This window comes from Alosa pseudoharengus, unplaced genomic scaffold (genome assembly GCF_046254945.1).
Source record: "Alosa pseudoharengus isolate Yale_2024_CS ecotype anadromous, Long Island Sound unplaced genomic scaffold, YU_APseudo_1.1 YU_APseudo_1.1_scf_17, whole genome shotgun sequence".
NCBI lineage: Eukaryota > Metazoa > Chordata > Actinopteri > Clupeiformes > Clupeidae > Alosa > Alosa pseudoharengus.
In genome coordinates, this window is record NW_027468640.1 from 26,914,895 (window position 1) to 26,942,027 (window position 27,133).

The window sequence follows — 27,133 nt, forward strand, 5'->3', positions numbered from 1 at the left end:
CAGTAACATTATTCAATTTTATTAAGTAATTAATCTTTCAGTACCATCTATATATATATATATGTATATATATATATATATATATATATATGCTGGAAAGCAAGTTTGCAGGTTTTATGCTCTGGAAAACGTGCATCTCCCAACTCTTTTAAGTGTCTGTTCCTTTCTTACTGGTGAACTCAAGTCAGAGATCGCAACACCTAGTAATGCTTTTGCTTAAAATATACAGCAATGCCATTAATTATATGAAGTGCAGCGGTGAAACTGGATGATACCATACTCATTAAACTCACTCATCTCAAGTTGTAGGCTTGCCTATAGCTTTTTCCATGTCTTTTTCAAGCGTTTACCATATCAGTCAAGGACTTTGAGGACATAATGTCAATATATTTCCTGTATGATCCAATATAAAGTTTTATCACACCCTTCATCTTTGTTGTCCATTGTAAAATGCTACCAGGATGAACCGCATATGAACACACACACACATTACATTACACACTGTGTGCTGAGTGTGTTTCACTAAATTACGGATTGGGATAAATGCAGAGACCAAATTTCCCTCACGGGATCAAAAGTATTATACTTATACTACAATACGAAGTGAGTTTGTGCTCTTTGTTACTTCTGTATGCCCTTGCAGTTTCCTCTAGAAAGTGGTCAGTATCACTGCCTCCAACAAGGTACATAAATATTGGAGTCAAGGATAACATTTGCACATTGAATCAGGTAAACCAAGTGCTTATTATATGCCATAGGCATATACTAGACCAAGCCCTCTCTACCAGGCCTGCAAGGGTTCAAAAGCAAAGGACACTGTTTTGAAGTATGCTCATCTATTGCCATACAGCACTGTGCTTATATTATTCCACTGGTCTCACAGACCTCCAGCCTCCAAAGGCAGGTTGTGACCTCTTAATACTTCCTCTGCTTTTAGCCTACATACCCTAAACCTGTGCTTCCAAAACATGGGCTGTGGGACATGCTGCACCTCTGTAAGAGTTAGTACACTCAAAGGATAGTATTTTAACATTTCAAAACACAAACACAATGGAAAAGCTTTGCCTTACAACCACAGACTTAGAGCCGCTGCACTGTACAGAGCAGCAACACACAGTGTAGCTTTGGCAGGGGTGCTGAGCGAGCAGCCCAGCCTGCTTGTGTTGTTTCAACGGCATTATCAGATCAGGGGAGCAGGAAATGTGGTGCATCACCCATTTGGACACACAGTGGGTCAGCTCCCCCATCCCAATAATGTCACCCCTTGCCCTCTATCCAAAACAGAAAGAGCCTTTCCTGTCAGGCCAGTGCGACATTCGCTGGCTGGTAAAGTGGCCTCGCACAAATTGTCGACTGTTGAGGTCTCAAAGTCCTGCCTGTTCCTCCTACATGGTCCAAGTATTGCTTTCAGTGTAACACACCTAACACACCTCCCACTCCCACATCCCTCCCAAGACCTGTTTCCTGGTATGACTGTTCAGAGTAATAAAAAACATCCTACCTCTCAGTAGCAGCGTTTATAAGACAATGGGAGTGCCTTAAACTGCAGTGCCTGTAGATTATACAGTAAAATAGTACCTGTAGACCATATGGTACAAATACAGTAAATCACACTGCAAAAATACATTTTAACTAATCTTATATTAAGATGAAATAATCTATTTGGGATTGTTTTTTAGTATGAGGAGACTTAGCACTCTTTCGAAACATCATTTTGACTTAATTTAGGAAGACTTTGACTTGGAGTCTTATCAAGACAAATTTACTTAAAGCACTGGCAGACAAATTTGCTTGTTTTCAGGATGAGACGTCTTAAAAGAAGTCAAACTCTTCTTAAATTAGGACAAATGATTTTACACAAAAGTGCTAGGTAACAGTGTTAACTAGATGTTTTGCTCTTGAAATAAGATTGCTTGGTTAGATTGTATTAGATAAGCCATTTTTGTAGTGTAATGTCCAATTTAACTACAGGATTGTGCTCCGTTTTACTGCTGATACTTTCTTTTTTTTAATATTGCCTGTGCTTTTGGACATGTAAGTTTCAGTTTTGTTTTTTACAGTTAGTGACCTTTATAATGCAATGATATTGAGAAATCACATTTCTTGCCTCTTTGTTCTTGTTACTGCACTTTGTACTGCCTTGTTGTCACATATCCAGCAATAACTAACTAAACTCATGTGCTAATGAAAACACTGGTGTTCTTATAAATAAAACTGACTTGGAACCACATCATGCAGTCAACCTCATCAAGTACGCTAGTCTTTGATGAGTCTGCCTCTTTATAACTGTCTTTCATAGTGGATGATTTTATAATGTATTGTATAGTGAACATTTTACATTGTACCACATAAATCATATTAACCTAGATAACCATTAAATGGATTCCATGGATGCCTCCACCTGACCTTTTATATGGCAAATTAGTTTATAGTTTCACTATATTCATGACTCCTTGTCACCCACTATAGGCCATGGGTAAGTTGAATATAGGCTATATCACATCTCATATGCACCCTCACTCTCGCTACAAGACATGTTATAGTTTTATTTGAATATGTAATGTTAAGATGCCGTAAAGTTTTGCTGTGGAAAGTCCTTTTATGTGACTCTCTGGCTCATGTCTGGCTCATAGCTCATATCTGGCTAAATGTCCCCATAGTATTACTGCATTGTGCAGTATGAGTGGGGAAAACCGATGAGACACAGACAAGTGTGTGTGTGTGTGTGTGTGTGTGTGTGTGTGAGAGAGAGAGAGAGAGAGAGAGAGTGGTGGTGCTACATACACAGTGCACTACTTACACTGATACTGATACTGATACATACATACACACCCACGGATACTTCTCACATCATCAGATATGCTTCTCATTCTTCTGGCTTGACCTCAACACCCACAAGATCACTGCTGGAAATTATACTACAGGCACCAACGTGGAATAATACATGACTTCCCCCTCACTAGTCACTAAGGAAATGCAAAGCCTACGCAACATCCATGCACAGGACAACATGTTTATGATATGGCTACTACAGAAATAATAATGATAATGATGAATACTGTAAGCTTTTCCTTTGAGTGAGTTGGACTGCAGTCAGTGTCACTGAGAGTGGCCTAATCCTCACCTCTGTGAGCATCTCGTCCCATGGCATCTCGTCCCATCCCTAATCTCGAACACACATCATCTTCCATTGTTTTGCTTGCTGTTTTGTTGCACTTTGCACATCTGTTCTATGGCCATTGCTAATGAAATGAACATTAACTAGCCCTTGCATTACGTCTGGTGGTGAGCAAAAGATGAAAGCTGCAAACGGTCAATTGTACAATCTCTTGGTCACTGTAGTTATCATTGGGGAAGAATTTCTGAGACCTCAGTGAGAAACTGAATGAGGCCCACTGTACATAACATTGTTTCTTACATTCTCTAGCTGAAGTTGAACTTTCTTATTTGACTGTTTGACTGTTTGAAGCTTGCAGGCTTGCACATGCTATAAATACACACAGTGCACACTATAACCAAACAAAGTAAAGAGATACATGGAAAAGAGTAACAGCAAGCTAAACATAAATTACACAAGATTTGTTGGGTATACTGTGGTATGTGTGTGTACTGAGTTTTATTCTTCCGGATTGTTTATTATTGTGTTTTTTTGTGTGTCAATGGCTGCATGAAGTTGCTCGAGGTCACCGAATACTGTTGGTTGGGAAAAAAAGTAATAAATTGGTGCTACCTAATGTGAGTTATGCTGCTAATGACTAGTGAAGCCAGGCAGCTATAAAGCTATGCTCATGGGGCCTGTGCCTTTGGTTTCTTGGTGTTTTATGCCCCCAACGTTGTCTTCAAGGCATCATTGCCTGGAAGGCACTAGGGTTAGGCATGGGTTAAGGTTAGGGTTAGGGTTGGGGTTAGGTTTAGGATAAGGTGCCTTTAAGTCAGCGGTGGCAGCGCTGCCTGGAAGACGACGTTGGGGGCATAAAACACCATTGAGCGTGCTTTTGTGCCTCTTCAGCTCAAAATGTCCAGTGTTATGCAACATGAACAGAGATACTACACTTGTTCAACAGTAATTGTGAAGAAACAGCGTACATCCTGTGTTTGTAGCTTAGGCTGTCACCAACCCCTGTTTTCCTCGGTCCCTTCCTGTCAAGTCCATACCACAGTGAACTTATCTTCTTTCGGAGATTAAAATATGACGTTTTTTTTCTAAAAAAAGATTATTGAGCATTGCAATGGTTATACAGCGAGGGAAATAAGTATTGAACGTGTCAAATTGTTTTTCATTAAGCAGATCAGTTTGGCATCTTTCCGATAGAGAAAATTTGGAGCCGTTCGCCAACAAGGTTTAGAAAGAAAAAATTAGATAGTACAGGAAATATGTTGAAGCTGTTATTACAAATAAAGACTTTTCCACAAAGTATTTAAGAAATTTTAGTAGATGCGCTTTTTTTTTTTGCTAGTCTGGCCTTGAATTTCTTATCAATAGCAAATGTCCGAGCATACAAGGCTAAAACTGAAAGTACAAGCAAGAAATTACCAGCATTTATCATATTAATTTCATACATTATGAATATGTATTTGTTAGTGTGATATTGCAACAAATATCCTACAAAATCAAAGATCATCAACGTGTCATAGTTAGAAAAAAAAATGGAAGAATAACCCAGAAAATAACAGAAATAAACATATAAACAGGAAAGGACAATTGTTCAGCAATGGGTTGGGCTTCACTGAGAAAAGGAAGGAAATCAGTCTGATACCATTTTAGGCTACTAATCAAAAGCCTCTCACTCTCACTTTATGAGAACAGGAGCCACACATATTTCCCTCTTAATCCAGCCAAGGTGTCACACAGGTAAGCATGTACCTTGGTTAAATTCTTGTTTCTAAAAACATAGACTTCAGGTAGCCTGTTATGTTGCTATTGTTGTCTTTTTTTAGATTTGAAAAAAAGGTTGCTTTTATGTGATCTACACCAGTGTTTTTCAACTTTTTTTGTGCCACGGCACACTTTTGACACTTAAAATGTCACACGGCACACTAACATCCTGTGTGAAGAAAAAATAAACATACCATAGCCTAAAATTTCAAATAATACACAGATATGGCCTTATTATGGCTTCTATGCAAGACCTGCTCAATAAAACAAGCGCCCTCTTTTTTATTTGTAGGTGACTATATCTAATTTAATTGTTGTTATGAACTGGATATGTGATGATTCTGTGAATACTGGATATGGGGCCCCCGTTGTACAATGCCTGCATACCACAAATAGTGCAATCATACAATCAATGACAGTATGTGGTTATACATTCTTTGAACAGTTGCTTTTCTGGACCAGTGAGTGACATTTGGGTAATTCTGGCACACCTGATGATCTCTCACGGCACACTAGTGTGCCCCGGCACAGTGGTTGAAAAACACTGATCTACACCATAGTCCCTTGTTATATAATTGACATAATGTAAGTCACTTTGGATGAAAATTGTCTGCTAAATGAATAAATGGAAATATAATTCAATAACAATTTGCATAGTACAGGCCAAAAGTTTGGACACACCTTCTCATTCAATGCGTTTCCTTTATTTTCATGACTATTTACATTGTAGATTCATCAAAACTATTAATGAACACATGTGGAATTATAACAAAAAAGTGTGAAATAACTGAAAACATGTCTTATATTCTAGTTTCTTCAAAGTTGCTATTTTTTTTTTAATTTAATACCATATTCAACAAGCCATAACTTGACAAATATTCATCTGTGGGCCAAATTACTTTGCATTCATTCATAGTTCGATGCCTTCAGTGAGAAGCTACAATGTAAATAGTCATAATTTAGTGACACCAGTCGGCCTGTAGATGGCCGGAAACAGTTTTCTCTGAATATCTCGAGAACTGTTGGGCCTAGGATGACCCAATTATTTTCGTATTTTGGTCTTCAGGCACTATGTCAACTACATATCAGCTACACACAGGCATACACACATATACACACACACACACACACACACACACACACACACACGCGCACGCACGCACGCACGCACGCACGCGCGAACACATGCGAGCACACACACGCACATACACATAAAAACACATACACACGCACACTATGCACAAACTCATTTACATACATAAAAGTTGCAAGAGTAGGGGATAGAGTAGGAGATGGAGACAAATTGACAAGAGTTATTTATTTTTGCGGAGTGAATGTGCAGGGTCATATTTTGCACCGCTTTGTGGTACCTCTAATTCATATTAATCCAGTTCATTCATACTTATGCTCGTCACAACAGGTTTCGAAATGTGTTGCATTTTGACAAAGCTCATATTCATACATTCAGATTGATACATTCACACATCCACCGATTCATCCCTCTATCTAATCCTTGAGATTGAGGAAGGAGCCATCATGTTTTTTTCATAGCACACACATGCACACATCTCACACACACATACACAGAGGCACTCGTGATGTACATATATACACAGTATGACGGTGTGAATAAATGTATGTGTGTACATGTGTGGATTTACACTTGTGTGTGCAGGTGAGTAGGGAGAGTGCACACACTCAACATTTATAATTCAATTACATTCTATAACTGTGACATCTGTGTCTTTCCCTACCCCGGGAGAACCCCGACGAACCTGTCAGCAAATTTCAGTTTGCTCTGTAGGTCAGTCTGGCAAGGAGGCCATTGACTCAATTGAGATTTAAGGAGTGAGTTTGGTCAGGCTTGCAGAGCTGTGATGTAATGGACAGTTGAGCAAAGGCAACGATAAGCAGAAAGTCTAAATTCCCCCCATGACACTGATGAAGCTGCCACTGATGCCGATTCATCATGACAGTTCAAACATTTTTACCTTTGCGGTTGAACTCTGTGCTCATGTCACAATCCTCAAATACCAAAATAATGAATACTAAGGTGACGTTAGAATATGGTTTGTACTGTAATTAAAATGACTTTACTAACTGAAAAAGGGAAAAAATGTAATGAGTCATATTTCTCTTTCAAACCTGATTCTGTTGAACCGAACCGAAATGAAATTAAATCAACAAACGTTTGGGTTCAAGTACAGTGCCTATAAAAAGTACTCAACCCTCTTGGATATTTCCCCTTTTACTGCTTTTTAATGGAATCTTGATCAATTTAATTTGGCCTTTTTGTACCAAAATTTACAAAAATCAAAGTAAGTCAAAGTGAAAGCAGATTTCTACAAAGTAATGTTAATTAATTAAAAAGATATAATGCAAAATAAGCTATCCATTTTTATGACCGCTGCATAAGATGAGTCAGTTTTTTTTGTTCCGGATTTTTTTCCCTTTAGTAAACATGGTGGGCATATAGCCCCACAAAGATGACACGGGACTAATAATATTAGTTTTGAACCTCAATCCTCAAATTATTGTAAAAAAAGGCAAATTAATTGGACAAAGAATCCATTTATTAAAGCAATAAAGGGGGAAATATTCAAGGGGGATGAATACTTTTTATAGGCACTATATACACAAAAGAAAACACACACTCATTTACATACACGGATGTTGTAAGAGTAGGGGATGGAGACAAATTGACAAGCGTGATTTATTTTTGCGGAGAGAATGTGCAGGACTGAGCGGACTATTTTGTACCGCTATGCGTGCATCTAGTTATTAACCTACTTTGCCTGACATATGATGTACATCATTCTCAGAAACTGTTCACATTACATATAGTGACATTGGCTGAAGAAAGGCAGTCTCATTCTCACCTCTTTTACGGGGGATGATCGAGGGCATCCTCTTCAGCTGCATCACACCGAAAAGTTTGGAACCCTAATGTGTGTGTGTGTGTGTGCAGACTGTGCACTATACACTTTTTTTCAGTTACATTTCATTCAAATGTATTAGTCATATACAATTATACAGAGTATATGTAATTAAATGCTTTGTCCACTGCCTCCATGGCTGTGCAATGTGTAAATAAACTAGATGTACCGCATAGCGGTACAAAATATGACCGCCGCTCAGTCCTGTACATCCGTTCTGCGAAAATAAATCACACTTCAATTTGTCTCCATATTTTACTCCATCCCCCACTCTTGAAACTTTTGTGTATGCTTGTTTGGCATGCCTGAGTGTGTGTGTGCGGCTGCACAGAAAGTAGCCTACTGGTGCTGAAAAGGTGAATAGATTGTAGAATAGCCAAAGAAGATGTAGCATTGTTATAAAACCTTTAAAATCTCTAAACAATCACAAGTAGGGCAGTTCATCACAGTTCATCCATTGCAACTGGATTGATGAAAGGTCACTTACACCTGTAGGCTACATTGTATTTGGGAAAAGCAAAAGGTATCAGCATAATGTTATTTATTTATTTATTTATTTATTTATTTATTTACAAAAACATCTCTGTCAGTTCCATGCCGTTTTCAACAGCTATCAAAAACAGCTGTCTTCTACATAAGATTTTAGTCATCTTTAGTTCATGTAATACTTTATTGTCAATGCACAAATTAAGTAACAGTAGTCTGAAACTTTATTGTTAATGCACAAATTAAGTAACAGTAGTCTGAAACGAAATGCTGTTTTACATCTAGTGGTGCAAATAACTGACATGTCCAAATGGGCCTTGATGAAATGCGTCGCTAGACTGTTCATACACATTTTAACGGGCCAAAGTTGAAGAGCTGTTGTCCGTTATTGTTCGTGCAAATATAGGCTGATTCATGTTCCCTTGCATTGTGTAACTGAGGTCCATGGCTAGTCTGGCTTTCACCAGACCAAGCTCAATCTTTTAAGAAATCAAAAAATAAATAGCGGGCAGATCAGGCTGGGTTCACCAAGCCTAGTCCATAGGCACCCGATATTGTTCACGCTCTGGCTATTCTAAATGCAAAAATGCATCAGGGAGTTATGACAAAACTGTAACTAACAAACTAGATCCTAATAGAAAGCTGTTAGCTTCCCTAAGCTACAGGTAGGCTTATAAGGTATCCAATCTGCCTTTTATTGGCAAAATTATTGAAAAAGTAGTCTTTAATCAATTAACCACCTTCCTAACATCAAATGGGTATTTTGATTACTTTCAGTCTGGTTTTCGGGCAAATCACAGCACTGAAACAGCTCTCATTAAAGTTTCCAATGACATACGCCTCAACACAGATTCAGGTAAAACATCAGTCCTAGTGCTACTGGACCTTAGTGCAGCATTTGACACTGTTGATCACAATATTTTACTACACAGACTAGAACACTGGGTTGGATTTACAGGCATAGTTATCAGCTGGATAAAATCATATCTACAAGAAAGGAGCTTCTTTGTTGCCATCGGAAACTGTACCTCAACACCAACGTCCTTGACCTGTGGTGTTCCCCAGGGGTCAATCTTGGGGCCACTATTATTCAACCTCTATTTGCTCCCACTTGGACAAATCATTCAAAATAATTTGATTTCATATCATAGCTATGCAGATGACACACAAATTGACTTAGCTCTATCACCAAACGACTATGGTCCTCTTGAATCTATGTGTCAGTGTATAGAACAAATCAACACCTGGATGTCTCAAAATTTTCTTCAGCTGAACAAAGAAAAAACTGAAGTAATTATATTTGGTAAAAATGAGGAAAGACGTAGGGTTGCCACTCTCCTTGGCACAAAAGGGTTGAAGGCAAAGGATACTGTTAAAAATCTTGGTGTATTAATTGACAGTGATCTAAATTTCAACAGCCACATGAAAGCGATAACTAAATCAGCTTTTTACCACCTCAAAAATATTGCCAAACTCAGAGGGCTGATGTCAAAATATGACTTAGAAAAACTCATTCATGCATTTATCTCCAGCAGAGTTGATTACTGGATTGGACTGTTCACAGGCCTTCCTAAAAAGACTATTAAACAGCTTCAGGTGATACAAAATGCAGCAGCTAGGATTCTAACAAAAACTAAAAGAACTGACCACATTACTCCAATTCTTAAGTCCTTGCACTGGCTTCCAGTAAGTCACAGAATTGACTTTAAAGCACTATTGCTTGTTTATAAATCAGTAAATGGAGCAGGACCTAAATACTTGTCAGACATGCTTCAGCAGTACACACCTTCTCGTCCTCTCAGGTCCCAGGTGAAAAACCTGCTAGTAAAACCTACAGTTAGAACTAAACATGGTGAAGCAGCTTTTAGCTGCTATGTGGCTCAGCTGTGGAACCAACTTTCGGATGACATCAAAAAGGCCCCAACTATAGCCAGTTTTAAATCTAGACTTAAGACCAAACTGTTCTCAGATGCTTTCTGCTAACTGTGCCGAGTAACAAATTCTGAATCTGCCTTGATAATTATTCTACTTTGTCTTTTATTACTTTTTTTTACTACTTTTGCCTTTGTTTTGCTTACTAATTATTCTTTATTTTTAAATGATTTTACCTTGTTTTATGTTTCCTTTTTATTATGATCTTTACCTTTTAACTATTCTTTGACTATATTGCCCTTCTATGCTTTTATTTGTTATTATTGTTTGGTTTTGTTTATGTAAAGCACATTGAATGACCTCTGTGTATGAAATGCGCTATATAAATAAACTTGACTTGACTTGACTTGACTTAAGGTAGGCCTATTTACAACATAAATTGTCAATAGGCTATGCTGGCGACACAAATAAAATCTCCTTTGGAAACCAATGGCTTACGCCTTACAGTATCAAGCGGACTTAAATTGCCATATCGTGGCGAAAAGTTGTAATAAAATTCACACAGCTCCATGAGTCAAGGAAAGCGCGAATGAAGTAGCCACTTCTAAATGGGACCCACTACACAGTAGCTTAAGGTGTGTTGCTAAAGCAGCCATAATGAAATGAAGGTGTCATTGTTTGGATACTTCACACACATGTGCTTTTTAATTTCACAGACTACAACTAAGCACATCGATTCCTATGGAGGGGGATAGCTGTCAAAATATTCGTGTCCATAGATTTGATACACGTGCGTATTTGTCTGTAGTTGTGCATAAAATAAATATTTGTGAATTCTCGAATGAGTCCAGTCGTGCATAAAATATATTGTGTGTATTTTATCCATCAGAATACGGATGGAAAAAAAATATGAATTCAAAAATTACAAGTACGAAATCAAACTTTACAGTTGGCTTTCTTTGGTATGAGTACGACTTCGCACAAGTGACTCAACTGTCAAAATACGTCATCGCCGCATTCACAGGCATTACTTGTCGAGAAAAGAAACATAGATCGAGATCAAGACTGCGCATGCGCTGAGACGAATCCGGCGGGGGCAGTGCCCATAGGCAGTGCCAGAGAATGTCTAATAAGGGCCATTACTGCGGGTTAGGCACGTCGGCGCTAATGTTTGTGATAGCTGATAGCTACCTGTGGAGTTGAACAAATCGTCTTTTCCCCCCTTCGTTTATTGTCTTACGATGTCGGGAAGAACCTGTTGTGTGTTCGGCTGTTACAACAGCAGTGGGAAAATACAGATATGGAACAAAAATATATAAGTTCCCCCGCCGTTATTACACAGCCTGCCCCTGTGTAACACCATACATAAGCACTACACAGATTCCCAGGGCGAGCCGAAGACCAAGCTGTTCGTCAGAAGTGGATTGTGAACATCAACCGAAAGGACAAACATATCACGGTAAGTTTTGTTTAACAGTATTAATCTTAAAGGAACCGTATGTAAGAAAAATATTTCAATTAATCATAAAATGGCCCTGATATGTCACTAGACATTAAGAAATCATGTTCATTTCAAATACTTATATCACTGACAACAGTAGTCCAGACAGGATATTGTCATTTAAAAAGTGAAGTTGCAGCCCTCAACTGTTGTTGATGTTGTGTTTTGTCATGTCATGTTGTGTTTTGGCCTGATGCGCCACCCTCCAGCTATCTACTAATCACGAAGTCAGTAGTGTTTCGCCATCTGCGTGTGCAACCTCGAGTCAGGGGGGAGGGGGAGGGGATACACCACTCTTCAGTATTTTGAAAGTGATTGCAGTACCAGTTTTGGCCACAATCTTACATATGGTTCCTTTAAATCTTGCCAGTTGCCACAATGACTAGCATGCTGTTGTCTAGTCTTGCATGGCGATACTTTAACGCTATCTATTGGTGTGTTAAGACATGGCACCAAATATTTGACGTAGAAGCAAAACTGTAAAGTAAGTGTGTGCTAGGAACTTCGGTAGTCGCCAGAATAATTATCTCCATCAACTAAATGGCACTATTGAAAAATGATTCGCTTTAACTACTAACGTTAGGGCAGCCATGGTAGCCATCAAATCAACATGATTTGGCATTACAAACAGAAAACGTATGGAGTTCGGGGGCAGGCGACACTATGCTAGTTGCAAGATTGCTTTCCTTCTTTGGTAACGTTAGGCTAACCATGAAAACATCAGTCATTTGGAAAGATCTTAGTGCGTTTTCCTCCGATTCAGTATTGTAATAAACAGTTTTTGGGTAGCACTCACATTTAAAACTCACTTGGATATTTAATGTAGATGTTTGTTTTTGGGTTAAATTTGATGTTGTGCTGAGTTATAGTCTACATGTAAGTCAATGTCCTTTTCTCTATATTTGTATTTTATTCAGGGGTCAATGTCATCTGGAAGAGCACCTCCCAAAAGATGTCTTCAGCCCTCACAAGAGGACACATGTGCTTGGAACTTGTGCACAATGGAATAAAGAACAGTTGTTGATGTATTAATTACAGTTTATTTGAACTTGACACTTCATTTAATTTATACAATACATGTATCACACATACCAATTGTTGTTATATTATTATTACTACAATTACATTACATTACATTTGGCTGACGCTTTTTAGCCAAAGCGACTTGCAACATTTAAAGCTTTTAAGAGCAATTCTAACAATAAAAAAAAAACACAATAAGTGCATCAATGAGTGCAATTGTCTGTAGTAGTGCTATGAGAGGAGATGATCTCTGAAGACCTGGGTTTTCAGACATTTTTGAAGATGTCGAGGGATGTCCCTGCTCTAGTAGGAACAGGTAGTGCGTTCCACCAACGAGGGACGACAGATGAGAAAAGTTTGTATCGGCCATATGTACAAAAAGGTTCAAATATGCTACTAGGCCGAGGTCAAATAGACTGGACCAGGTCAGTCTCTGTAGAAAATATTTAGACAGGATATCAACAGTAATGGCTCAAATTTAAACTAATGATTCAAATATAAATATAATTCTCTGTGTGGATATAAGGGCCAAAAAGGTACACTAAAAAGTAGTGGTTCAAAAGGTAGGCATAGATTAATCAATAAATCCCTGTGTGGAAGTATGTGCAAAAAAGACACTAAACAGTAGTTATTCAAAAGGTAAGAATAGATTAATGAATAAATCCCTGTGTTGAAATATGGGTAAAAAGACACACTAAACAGTAGTAATTCAAAAGGTAAGTATAGATTTATCAACAAATCCCTGTGTGGAAGTATGGACGGAGCCTCATTAGAACAAGCAACAGTTGTTCAGGGACAGCTAACTTGATGGTCCTTAGTTGTGAGTGAAAAGCCATAATGGCGTACAAAAATTGCCAAAAACTGTCCATGCCCAAGCCTGTGTAAATTTTGAGTCTTTGTCATCCAAATCATAGGCCTACACTGATCAGTTTGTGTCACAGTCTTTTGTTGACTTAAAACTGTAGTTGTGATCTGCAGTATCTGGACACTGGATGCCATCTTCTTTTGGGAGGTGCCATTGAGGTTTGGGAGATGACATTGACCCCTGATAAAATACAAATAGAAAAGGACATTGACTTACATGTAGACTATAACTCAGCACAGCAACAAATTTAACCCAAAAACAGTCATGAACATTTTGCACAACATCTACATCAAATATCCAAGTGAGTTTTAAATGTGAGTGCTACCCAAAAAATGTTTATTACAATACTGAATCGGAGGAAAACGCAATAAGATCTCAAATGACTGTTTTCATGGTTAACGTTACCAAAGAAGGAAAGCAATCTTGCAACTAGCATAATGTCGCCTGCCCCCGAACTCCATCATACGTTTTCTGTTTGTAATGCCAATCATGTTGATTTGATGGCCACCATGGCTGCCCTAACGTTAGTAGTTAAAGCGAATCATTTTTCAATAGTGCCATTTAGTTGATGGAGATAATTACTGTTGTTTATTATTGAGATTATTTAAGATTGATACTGTTAAACAAAACTTACCGCGATATGTTTGTTCGGAACAAAATCCTTTCGGTTGATGTTCACAATCCACTTCTGACAAACAGCTTGGTCTTCGGCTCGCCCTGGGAATCTTTGTAGTGCTTATGTATGGTGTTACACAGGGGCAGGCTGTGTAATAACGGCGGGGGAACTTATATATTTTTGTTCCATATCTGTATTTTCCCACTGCTGTTGTAACAGCCGAACACACAACAGGTTCTTCCCGACATCGTAAGACAATAAACGAAGGGGGGAAAAGACGATTTGTTCAACTCCACAGGTAGCTATCAGCTATCACAAACGTTAGCGCCGACGTGCCTAACCCGCAGTAATGGCACTGCCCCCGCCGGATTCGTCTCAGCGCATGCGCAGTCTTGATCTCGATCTATGTTTCTTTTCTCAACAAGTAATGCCTGTGAATGCGGTGATGACGTATTTTGACAGTTGAGTCACTTGTGCGAAGTCGTACTCGTACCAAAGAAAGTCTAACTGTAAAGTTTGATTTCGTACTTGTAATTTTGAATTCATATTTTTTTTCCATCCGTATTCTGATGGATAAAATACACACAATATATTTTATGCACGACTGGACTCATTCGAGAATTCACAAATAATTATTTTATGCACAACTACAGACAAATACGCACGTGTATCAAATCTATGGACACGAATATTTTGACAGCTATCCCACTCCATAGGATTCCCCTCTCACACCCTGCACGCACTTAAAACAAAATAAACAGGCGTCTCAGTCTCACGCATGTATCTAGGCAAAACTGTATCAGACCGGTGTAACGTTGGTAAATCGTCCATTGCACAGAATGATTTTTGTAGCACGTGCAACAAATGACAGTCGAAAGATACAATTACAGTGCTGCTATCAATTTGCTTGGTATAACCGCATTTATAGTTTTCTACAAATGCAATCAATCAAATTGGCCTCCATCACTCAACCAACACTAACGTAACATTACCTAGGTCCTTATTGATATTATAAGATTAACGTACCTGCAGTAAAAACCAAGCATGTCCGATAAACATCCTCAGATTTATTTCGGCTTCAAGAATAAATGGGAATTACATTTCTTGTGAACATCATCCTATCCTTATTAGACGTTCTCTGCGGTAAACTATAGTCCTTGTAGGAAGCGTCCATTGTTATTCCAACCCACGTTTAACTTCCAACAAAATTACGTCTCACTGCAACGATGCGCCATCTAGTGGACAAATGGTCCGTGTAACGCTTTGCAGTGCTATGTTCTATTTGCAGAACTCACATGAAAAAATATAAAAATAGGCTTAAAAATGGTCCGTGTAACGCTTTGCAGTGCTTTGTTCTATTTGCTCCATCCATCTGATCCAAATAAAAAATGTGTTCAATAATCCAATTTTCAATTTTTTTTAACTGGTCAGCAAATAGATAATTGCTGCTATTTTCTAAATGTGTCATTAGTCACGCAAGATAAAGAAAACAGAAACTGGATTGGAAACAAAAGTAAAATTCAGTTAATATTGGATTTTTGCCGGGTTTTTTTTTATGTTTTGGGGGGGGGGGGGGGGGGGGCTGATACATATTGGCGCGCGGTGTTGTAATCACATTTTATCAGCGGATGTAGAGATAGAGGGCTATCAAACACAGTTCAGCTTGCATCAAGGTGCCAAGCGATTGATAATGTCAGCTCGAGATCAGAACCTCAGATGCAGAGGGAGACATTGCTGCGTCCTGACACTTATGAGTAGGCCTACGTGTTATAGCCTATGTTCTGGGAGGCTTTGAAGACCTACATGAACATTACCAATGGACTTGAGCCCTAGCCTACAGGCCAATGTAGGCTATTTGCTGTTGAAATTAATAAATGGATAAACTGATAAATTAGGCTCACTGTTGTGTCTTCGTTTAGCCTAATGCCTTTAGCCTAGCGTAAAGCGTTAAATAAGCAAAAATGCCATGTCAAACAGTGCTTGGGGTATAGCCTGCCCGGTATAGCCAAGACTGACGTCGATGGCAAAGCATTCTGCTTTGGGGAATTATTTGGTATGGCATGGCCATGGTATTCAAATATAGGCTAGGGCCTACTGTAGATATGTTCAACATAGGCTGAAAGTTATGTTTAACGTGCCTTGTTTTAGTTATTAATCTCTAAAGTAATGTCAAAATCACAAACAACTTCAGGCGGCGCTCTCTTCCACCATCTAGCCTGGCCCAGCAAGATGGTGTCCTCCCCCCGGTGCTCGTGGTTCGGTCCAACCAAGCGCAAAAAAGGGAAATTGGAAAATTGACGCATCATTTCAATTTTTAACTTCTGAACAGAAAACCGTAACTGTGCTCAATTGAAAATCAAAATAAGCAACAATAACCCAAAGAATGGATAACGGATTTTTAAGCCTATTTTTTATATTTTTTCATGTGAATTCTGCAAATAGAACATAGCACTGCAAAGCGAATCCGTTATCCATTCTTTAGGACGGCACAGTAAATGGGTTATTGTTGCTTATTTTGATTTTCAATTGAGCACAGTTACGGTTATCTGTTCCAAAGTTAAAAATTGAAATGATGCGTCAATTTTCTGATTTCCCTTTTTTGCCCTTGTGGTTGGACTGAACCACGAGCACCGGGGGGAGAACACCATCTAGCTGGGCCAGGCTAGATGGTGGAAGAGAGCGAGAGAGAATAACTAAAACATTTTGGGAGAAGGCACGTTAAACATAACTTTCAGCCTATGTTGAACATATCTACAGTAGGCCCTAGCCTATATTTGAATACCATGGCCATGCCATACCAAATAATTCCCCAAAGCAGAATGCTTTGCCATCGACGTCAGTCTTGGCTATACCGGGCTATACGGGCTACCCCAAGCACTGTTTGACATGGCATTTTTGCTTATTTAACGCTTTACGCTAGACTAAGTTTCATTAGGCTAAACGAAGACACAACAGTGAGCCTAATTTATCAGTTTATCCATTTATTAATTTCAACAGAAAATAGCCTACATTGGCCTGTAGGCTAGGGCTCAAGTCCATTGGTAATGCTATAGGTCTTCAAAGCCTCCCAGAACATAGGCTAGCACGTAGGCCTACTCATAAGTGTCAGGACGCAGCAATGTCTCCCTCTGCATAAGGTTCTGATCTCGAGCTGACATTATCAATCGCTTGGCACCTTGATACAAGCTGAACTGTGTTTGATTGATAGCCCTCTAGCTCTACATCCGCTGATAAAATGTGATTACCAACACCGCGCGCCAATATGTATCAGCCCCGCCCCCACGCGTGGTTCAGCCCAACAAAAACAGTACAAAAAAACAGGCAAAAATCCAATATTAACTGAATTTTACTTTTGTTTACTATCTTGCGTGACTAATGACACATTTAGAAAATAGCAGCAATTATCTATTTGCTGACCATTTAAAAAAAATTGAAAATTGGATTATTGAACACATTTTTATTTGGATCAGATGGATGGAGCAAATAGAACAAAGCACTGCAAAGCGTTACACGGACCACAAATGACTACTTATCGCCAATACTGGAAATGCAGCCATGATGATGATGATGAATATTTATTATGACCGCCGCTAGCGAAGCTAGCGAAGCGGTCATATAGGGATTGTCAAAGTTTTTTTTTTTTTTTTTTTCGTCATCTACTTCCTGAAATTTTGGTCAACGATACCCGGGGCACCGAAACACCGGGGCACATGAAATTTGGTGGGTATGTAGAACCACTAGACTTTTACGGAAAAATTTCGTTTGGTCCCCGGGGGCCACTCCCCCTCCGCGCTGGGCCCCCCGAAACCCAAAAAATGCAGTTTTTCCTAAATAACTACCTGAACCGTGGCACCGAGGATGAAGAAATTTTTATGGTATGTTGGTCTCAAGGGCCCACATCAACCTAGCCCATAATCACTCATTTGTGATTTTGCGATGGATGATTTAGTACCAACGTTACACCGGTCAGATACAGTTTTGCCTATGGCTATTCCGTGAGACTGAGGCGCTTTTTGTTTGTTCGAAGTGTGTGTTTAGGGTGTGAGGGGGGAGTCGATGTGCTTTGATTCCAGCTTGGTAGTTGTAGTCTATGCGATTAAAAAACACGTGTGTGTGAAGTATCCAAACAATGATAACGCTTTCATTATGGCTGCTTTAGCCACAGACCTTGAGCTACTGTACAGTGGGTTGGGTTCCATTTAGAAGTGTCCACTTCATTCGCCCTTTCCGTGATTCACACAGCTACGTGAAATGTATTAGCCTACTACTGATATGCAAAACTATTAACTTTTCGCCAAGAGGTGGCAGCTTGATACTGTAAGGTGTAAGCCATTGGTTCCAAAGGAGATTTTATTTGGGTCGCCAGCATAGCCTAGTGACAATTTGTGTTGTGTAATAGGCCTATCATAGGGCCTACCTTATATAGCTTATAGTTTGTTAACAGTCACGGTTTTGTCATAACTCCCTCTATGCATTTTTGCATTTAGAATAGCTCTAAAACCGGGGGGCGAACACGTCGCAGGGGGGGCGCCAGTGCGTGGATATCTCAATCGCAAAATTAAACAATATTTCTACCGGGCGCCTACCATGGACTAGGCTGGGTGAAAATCAAAAGATTGCATCAAAAGATTGAGCTTAACCATGGACCTCATAGTTGCAAAATGCAAGGGAACATGAATCAGCATATTATTTGCACAAACGATAACGGACAGTAGCTCTTCAACTTTGCCCGTTAAAATGTGTATGAACTCTCGCAACGCATTTCATGAAGGCCCTTTTGGACATGTCAGTTATTTGCACCACTGGGTAAAACGGCATTTTGTTTTAGACTACTGGTATTTAATTTGTGCATTGACAATAAAGCTGAATATCATTTGAACTAGATGACTAAACTTATGCATATGTAGAAGAAGAAACATTCACAAAAATCCATGACATGACCTCTCTTCTTGATAGCTGTTGAAAACTGCATGGAACTGACAGGGATTGTTTTGTTTAATAATAAATAAATAAATACATTATGCTGCTACCTTCTGCTTTTCCCAAATACAATGTAGCCTACAGGTGTACCTTTCATCAGTCCAGTTGCAATGGATGGACTGTGATGAACTGCCCTACTTGTGATTGTTTAGAGATTTTAAAGGTTTTATAACAATGCTACAAATTTTTTGGCCCAGAAACAAATCTATTCACCTTTGCAGCGCCAGTACTGTAGGCTACTTTGTGTGCGGAATGTGTGCAAACACACATTCCAAACAAGCATACACAAAAGTTTCAAGAGTGGGGGATGGAGTAGAAGATGGAGACAAATTCATTAATATGATTTATTTTCGCGGAATGGATGTACAGGACTGAGCGGCGGTCATATTTTGTACCGCTATGCGGTACAGCTAGTTTTGGCTTTCTTTTAATCCTACTGAATTTGTAATTATGTATCGGCCGTTCTAATACCGATAGTATGTGGGTGCCTGTGTGTGTGTGCATGTGTGTGCACCGCCATCTACAGGCCAATGAGTGTACAGTCACTAAATGTACACATAATCTAATTTTTTTAAGACCCCCCCATGGATGAAATTCTACGAAACTTGGCATACCCCCAGAGAATGCCAGGTCAATCATACACATAAAATTTGGTGCAGTTCTGAACATCTTAACTGAAGATAGGGGCGTTTATAGCAGAATAATATTGCATTTTCATTTTTTACCGGGGGGTGCAAATCACAAATGAGTGATTATGGGCCAGATTGATGTGGGCTCTTGAGACCAACATACCATAAAAGATTCTTCATCCTCGGTGCCACGGTTCAGGTAGTTATTTAGGAAAAACTGCTTTTTTTGCGGTTCGGGGGACCCAGCATGGGGGGGGGGGGGGGGAGTGGACCCCGGGGACGAAACAAAATTTTTCCGTAAAAGTCTAGTGGGGCTACATACCCACCAAATTTCATGTGCCCCGGTGGTTCGGTGTCCCGGGTATCGTTGACCAAAAATTCAGGAAGTAGATGACGGGAAAAAAAATAAATAAATAAATAAAAAAAAACTTTGACAATCCCTATATGACCGCTTCGCTAGCGGCGGTCATAATAAGGAAATAAATAGAAGAAGAAGAAATGTCATGTAAAGTCCAGGAGGTGTTTTCCAACATGCTTGTGCTCCTGCTACAGTCCTCTTTTTCAGTATCCAAATAGCTTGGAGATAAAAACTTTTCCGCATTCTCTCTGTGTTAGCAGCGATAACGTTTCCCAGAGTGTAGGGCAGAGAAGAGGCAGTTGTTGGGGTGACTGGGATCTCTGGTGATTTTCTTTACTCTGGACTTTACTCTCCTGATGTATATTTCCTCTAGGTTGGGTAGTGCAGTCCTGGTGGTACGTTCAGCTGATCTCACTACTCTCTTTAGGGCTTTATGGTCTTGCTGAGTGCTGTTTCCTAAGCTGTTATATTCCCAGTGATAATACTTTCAGTGGTGGCTCTGTAAATGTTCTTAAGTAATTGCTGAGGTAGCCTAAAGTACTTCAGGCATCTGAGGTGAAAAAGATGCTGGTGTGCCCTTCTCACCAGTGAATCAACATGTTTGGTCCAAGTCAGATCTTTAGAAATATGACCACCAAGATATTTAAAACTCTCTACCCTGTCCACATGAGAGTCGTTGATCTAGAGTGGTAACTTTCTGCTGATCACGCCTGAAATCTATAGACATCTCCTTAGTCTAACATTTAGAAGTAGGTTGTTGTCTTGGCACCGGTTTGAAAGTCTGTCTACCTCGTTCAAGTAAGCCTGCTCATTGTTCTTAGAAATGAGGCCAACTATACTGCTGTGTCATCAGCAAACTTGACAATGATGTTGGAGTCATGTACTGCCGTACAGTCATGTGTGTAAAGGGAATACAACAGTGGACTTAAAACACAGCCCTGTGGTGCTCCTGTATTGAGGGTGAGGGATGCATGTTTTGTTTAAGCACAGCCCAACATTTGAGATATTTACCATTTGCGCTCGGACTCATAATGTGTGTGTGTGTGTGTGTGTATTGCAGTTAGCCTATAATGAGCTTGACAGATAACCTTCTGCCTGACTTCCAGTCTCCCTGAGGCTAATTGTACTAATTTGTAAATTGGTAAAAGGCCACGGGTAGGTCTTCTCAAAAGGGCACTTTGGACATAAGGGACAAAGGGGCAGGTGCCCCCCTTCCCCTCTGCACGTGCCTGTTCGAACTACTTTGTATGACATTCTAAATCTCTCTTTCATGTCTGCCTATCACACATCACATGCAGCAAAATGAGTCAAGTCCATGATATCCTTTTTGTTGGTGGATCCATGATCTCAGGTACTTATATAAATGTATACAAATCATTGATATCAACAAGTTTGGTTACCATGATTACATTTTAGAGATTAAATTAATGATCTGTCTACAGGCAGAATTAGAATTCTTATCAGCCTCATCCCCATAGTCATCACGGGTTTGGGTAAGCTCTGAACCAAGCACACTTTTAATATATTTTTATATTCTTTGACTGGATATCATTTTGCATAACAATTTCCCATCCCTCTGATCCTATTTCTCTTTCTCTCTCTCTATCTCTCACTCTCTATCTATCTCTCACTCTCTCTCCCTCTGAAAAAGGGGCCAGGCATTTCCATGAGTGTCCTAAGGAGCCCATGGTGCCCATCTTCCTGGTGGTGGGGGGCAGCGCCTCTGTGACCCTCCAGCTGCTTCCCTTCTTCTACTGTCGTGACCCAAAAGATGTCCCCAACATGCTGTGCCGCATCTGCAACTTTGTGCTCTATGTCTTCTGCTTTGTGTGGTTGATCGTAGGTAAGGGTGGACATGCTGGGGACTTGTAGAGAGAGGAGGAAAGGGAGCAGTGAGCAATTGAGAGATAGAATGCTATGTGTAGGCCTACAGTTGGATTATAATCACAGAGTTAGCAGAACTCTGAACATGAATGGAGTAAATATGACGTAAAAAGAAATTCAATTATGGTTGTAAACTATGATACATAATCAATATTGATATGGGAAAACAAACAGAAAGAAATGACTGCTGGTCATAATGAGAACAAATGTAATTGAACACATTGACAGAGTGGCAGAAATTCATTCACTTAATAACAACACAAAACACAAAATTAACAAACACAAATTAGATTTTAAATGTATATATGTAAATATTATATTTCTAAAAATAGAAAAACTCATGACTGACATTGTTTTTCTTTTGCTGTTTCTGCAGGGAGTGTTTTTGTGTACAGAGCATACTTGCCTGACTTTGAGTCCCGCCAGTCCAAGCATTACTGTGACAGGATCCTGTACCTGGTCACTCTCTGGTTCACCACCGGCATTTATATTGTCATTGTGTTGTTTATGATTTACTTGTTATGCAAACACCTATTTTGTGAGTCCTGAAGCAGTGAAGCTTTTTTTTGTATGTGTGTGTTCATTTACGCTGTTTTGACTTTTGCTTTGATTTTCACAAGCCCTGATCTTGGCAGCGCAGACTTTTCATTGTAAAGAGGAGGATCACAGAGAGTCTGCGGGTGGGCAGTGGTAGCATTGTGGTTAACGAGCTGGGCTAACATACAGTAGTCTTAAAAGTTGTGGGTTCAATTCCCGGCTTCCACCGTTGTGCCCTTGAGCAAGACATTTAACCCCAAGTTGCTCCGGGGACAGTGTAGTCCCTTGTAATAGAATTGAAGTCCCTTTGAATAAAAAGTGTCTGCTAAATAAATCAATGTTAATGTGAAGTCATACTGTGTCTTGCATGGCCAAAACTAGAATTTAATATAACATGAATATAAATTCGATGGATTGCTGTCAATAAACTTCATCCAGAACTTTTAAGTCACTAGATCTAGTTACCTCCGATGCCAACATCAGATGGTCACAGAGTTTTGACTGATGGTCACACAGCTTTTACCACTGTGCCAAAGTTGCACAGGCACAGTGCTTTCTTCACATCAAACCACAAAGAAGGAAGAGGGCCATGGTGCAAACTGTGTGGCCTGCCAAACTGTTATGCAGCACCCTGGACAGTGAAAGCATTTAACAGCATTATCAACGGTCTGCTAGTGTCAGGTGAGGAGACATTATTTACCTAAATGGGGAAAAAAGGAGATTTTCATGTAACGTTTTGGGAATTATGGTGAATTGCAGTTGAAATTTGATATAAGGATAATCACATACAGCGTTAAATGAGGAAGATGGACCAGGCACAAAGATCTCCATTTCTAATAGCAACAATAGGTAACAACTTAAAACATGTATAACAAGAAAAAAAAAGATAGCTTATGTTGATCAATATTAGATTAACCCTAAAAGCAATGCCTTTCAACTTTGCAGTTGTAGTGAATATAATCCTATGGATGATACTCATAACGGCCATAGGGATGGGTAAGTATGTCATGTCATATTTGTTTATATCTGTATACAAACACTGTATTTGGATGGAGGACTATTAGAGAGAAAGAGATTTTGAACTATTGCATGAATCAAGGACTTTAAAAACAGGAGTAAAAGTTCATATTTTTTGCCTTTTCAAAATGAAACAAAACTGAGGATTTTACCTTTAGAAATGCATTTACATGATGTGCTTGGTAATTCTAAAGCTAGATCTTATGAATACAGATCATAGATGTGACCGTATATACTCTTATTTGGTCATTTTTATATCACAGATGAAAGCCTAGTCTGGCAAGGAAAAATCAGCAACAGTTACAATGACGTGCATTAAGGGAGAGATAGCATGACTTTGCATAAAGATCCACCAACTGCTTTAATTAATCAAGGAAACAGTCAGGGTTTAAGTATCCCTAGGCTGATGGGAGATAGAGTTGGTCATCCCATCATGTGTGCACCACACTGAATTAGACCCTGATTAGTGCTGGCAATCTGGCAATATATCTGATAGACAGATAGTTGCTGACAAAGGGAATGCACCCATGCAGGAGAGCGAAACACTACAAAATCATAATATTCCCCCTTATCTCCCTACACATTGGCATACACTAATATACTCAGGCACAGTACAAGAACAGAATGAGATAAATGAGTCATCTCATGTGTGCAAGAACACATAACAGAAACATCAGAACATAAACTGCTAATGAATATATAATACTATCAATATAATTGATATCATTCCAATACTCCCAACTCCCAGGCACTATGCATCTGAATGACTGCCCCATCCAACGGAACATTCCAGTGTTTCTCATAGTGACCGGGGTGGGTGGCCTTCTTTCTCTGATGCTGGCCTACACCAAAAACATATTACAAGAAGGCGGGATCCACTTGCTATGCTCCATATGCAGCATCATCTGCTACACCTTCCTAATGTTCTGGCTTATTGCAGGTAAGAGTGTGGAGAGTGTGGAGTGTGGAAGAGCAGAAACACAAACAGAGAGCTTATGATGTTTAAAAACTGACTTCTTTATTGAATCACATTAGATTAGATTAGATTAGATTAGATTAGATTAGATTAGATTTAACTTTATTGTCATTGTGCAGAGTACAAGTACAGAGACAACGAAATGCAATGAATCACATCACAAAAATCACATGAATCACTTATCACACCCACATCACAGTGAAGGAGCACCAATAAGCACAAGGGGTGCTGGTGGTTTGGGGGCAAATTGCACATGCACATGGCACCATGACAAAAATTATCTACGAGGCAAATGCACAGGAAATTACACAATAACAGCTTCAAATTTGAGGGTTACATTAGAGGAAGTAACTTATTGTCATAGAAATACCTCTGTGTATTCTGTCTTCTCTGACTTCCACAATATAGTCAGGACAGTAAAATATCTAACAGCCCATTTGCAGTATATAGAACACTCTTTATACAGTGCACCCAGAAAGTTTTCAGTTTTCACCCTTTCAAGTTTTCCACATTTTGTTATGTTTCAGACTTTTCCCCCTCACCAATCTACACACAATGCTCCAATACTCCACAACAAAACAGGTGTTTGGAGTGTTTTGTAAAATTATTTTTTTTTAAATACAAGACTGAAATATCCATTTACAGAAGTATTCAGACCCTTTGTTATGACGCTTACAATTGAGTTCTTTTCGTGGAGTACTGGAGCATTGTGTGTAGATTAATGAGAAAATTTTATTGAATCCAAGATGAGTCTGAAATATAACAAAATTTGGAAAACTTGAAAGAGTCTGAAAACGTTCTGGGTGCACTGTTTACTCTGAATACTCTGTTCTTTCTTCCTACATTTCAGGAAGCAAATGGATCTACTCCTTATACCCACCAAACTACGACCCTCTGAATAAGGATGGCTATTGCCAGAAGAAACTGTACCTCTTTGCGTTTGGGTTCACCTGTGTGGCTGACCTCTGCCTGTCCCTGGTGCTCACCTGTGCTGTCCTCCTCCTGCTCGTCAGCTGTACAAAAACCCTCCTCCAACGGAGACCTGGACTCTCCACATATAACAGGACATACACAGAAATCTGATCATTTAGTGTACAACAGTGTTGTTATCATTCATAGGGAGTTAAAATAATCAGTGCTGACAGATGTACAAGTATGTTATGTTTTTTATGTTATCTTTTTATTTCAAACTATCTAAGTGCATTATTTGCCATGTTGCTTCAAGGCATCACTCCCTCTGTCTCATCCATCATGCACACATGTTCCATTAAACAGGTGTGGTTGACTGCCTTTGTTAGCGAGAGTGTGTGAATTTAATGGACATATTCTGCTTGTTGCAATCAGTGTTGGGCAAGTTACTGAAAATTAGTAATTAGTTACAGTTACTAGTTACTTCTTTCAAAAGTAATTCAATTACGTTACCAATTACTGTATATAAAAAGTAATTAGTTACTAGAGAAAGTAACTTTTGAGTTACTTTTAAGTCTGCTTTTAAAATGTCAATATGAACAGTACTGAACAGTCACACAAACAATAAACCTAATTTTTGGACCTATTTATTGTAGTTTTAACGGGCCTTCAATAGCCTTGTGCATGAGTTCTCAAACTTTTTCCGACCACAAAACATTCTACAATGCATGAAGGCCTCCCTGACCTTGTTTTGAGCCACCCTCACCATCTAGGTGGTTTGATAGATATACAGTACACTGCCTACTGCTTGCCTTCTACTAGTATGCATGGTGGTGCACTGACACTGAATTCTGCAATATAGTAATAAGTTGTTATTATTATCATTATTATTGCAATCCTTATAGGCTACATGGAATTCGTTCAACGGGATGTAATGTGAAACAATGTTAAATGGCCTATTTTCAAAACAGTTATTGTCTGCTCACACACACATAACCTTACGTTATCCTCATCCTGCTTTGAACACAGTTGTATTATATAGCATTTTAAGCACCACCAGTTTGGGAAAAGCCTGCGCTGCACAATTAGTGACCTACCGAAATAAGTTCTAATGCATCCGAGAGTTTGGGATTGTCGCGCATGCAGAAGGTTACTCTTCAGCTGATAAGGTGTCGAGAGAGAAGTTGCATGTTCCGTCACAGACAAATGAATCCATAACACCATGGACGTCAATTCCGATGTAAACATAGCCTACTGTGCAAATAACTCAAGTCTCTGTTACGTACGGTAGGCTATTTGGAGGTTTCTTTATCTGGTAAGTGAAATCTGCATTTTCCGCTCGTTAAACGTGTGCTTGTTTGTGCCAAGGCTATATATAGGCCACCGTAGCCTATTGGTGTTGTGGCGTGGCTATGTTGTAAGAATGAGAAATTGATATAACGAGGCTTTTGCGCAATAGGCGAAAAAGAGCGGAGATAAACAACACGCTTTTACTGTAGTGGAGCTTACGAGATGGAAACGAAAGGGAAAAGGCTTTTAAGATGCCCATTTAAATTGTAGCATAATGCACTCTTGTGTGTTTTATCATAAATCCGAAATAAGGAGGAATGTGAGGAGGCTGTAAAGAATGCATCTGCAATCTAAACATGAAACACAATCGCTGGAAAC

The 27,133-nt window shown here is 39.3% G+C and overlaps 1 protein-coding gene across 1 annotated transcript; it reads left to right on the forward strand.

Annotated features, from left to right (window-relative positions):
- Positions 1–4,801: 4,801 nt before the first annotated feature.
- LOC143128062 (transmembrane protein 272) lies at positions 4,802–26,227 on the forward strand. The gene is made up of 8 exons (XM_076289742.1): positions 4,802–4,852; positions 21,441–21,493; positions 21,585–21,635; positions 21,794–21,985; positions 22,403–23,412; positions 23,509–23,559; positions 24,329–24,520; positions 25,407–26,227. The coding sequence occupies exons 5-8, from the start codon at positions 23,361–23,363 to the stop codon at positions 25,637–25,639; spliced, it is 528 nt and encodes a 175-aa protein (XP_076145857.1). The 5' UTR covers positions 4,802–4,852; positions 21,441–21,493; positions 21,585–21,635; positions 21,794–21,985; positions 22,403–23,360; the 3' UTR covers positions 25,640–26,227.
- Positions 26,228–27,133: the final 906 nt, after the last annotated feature.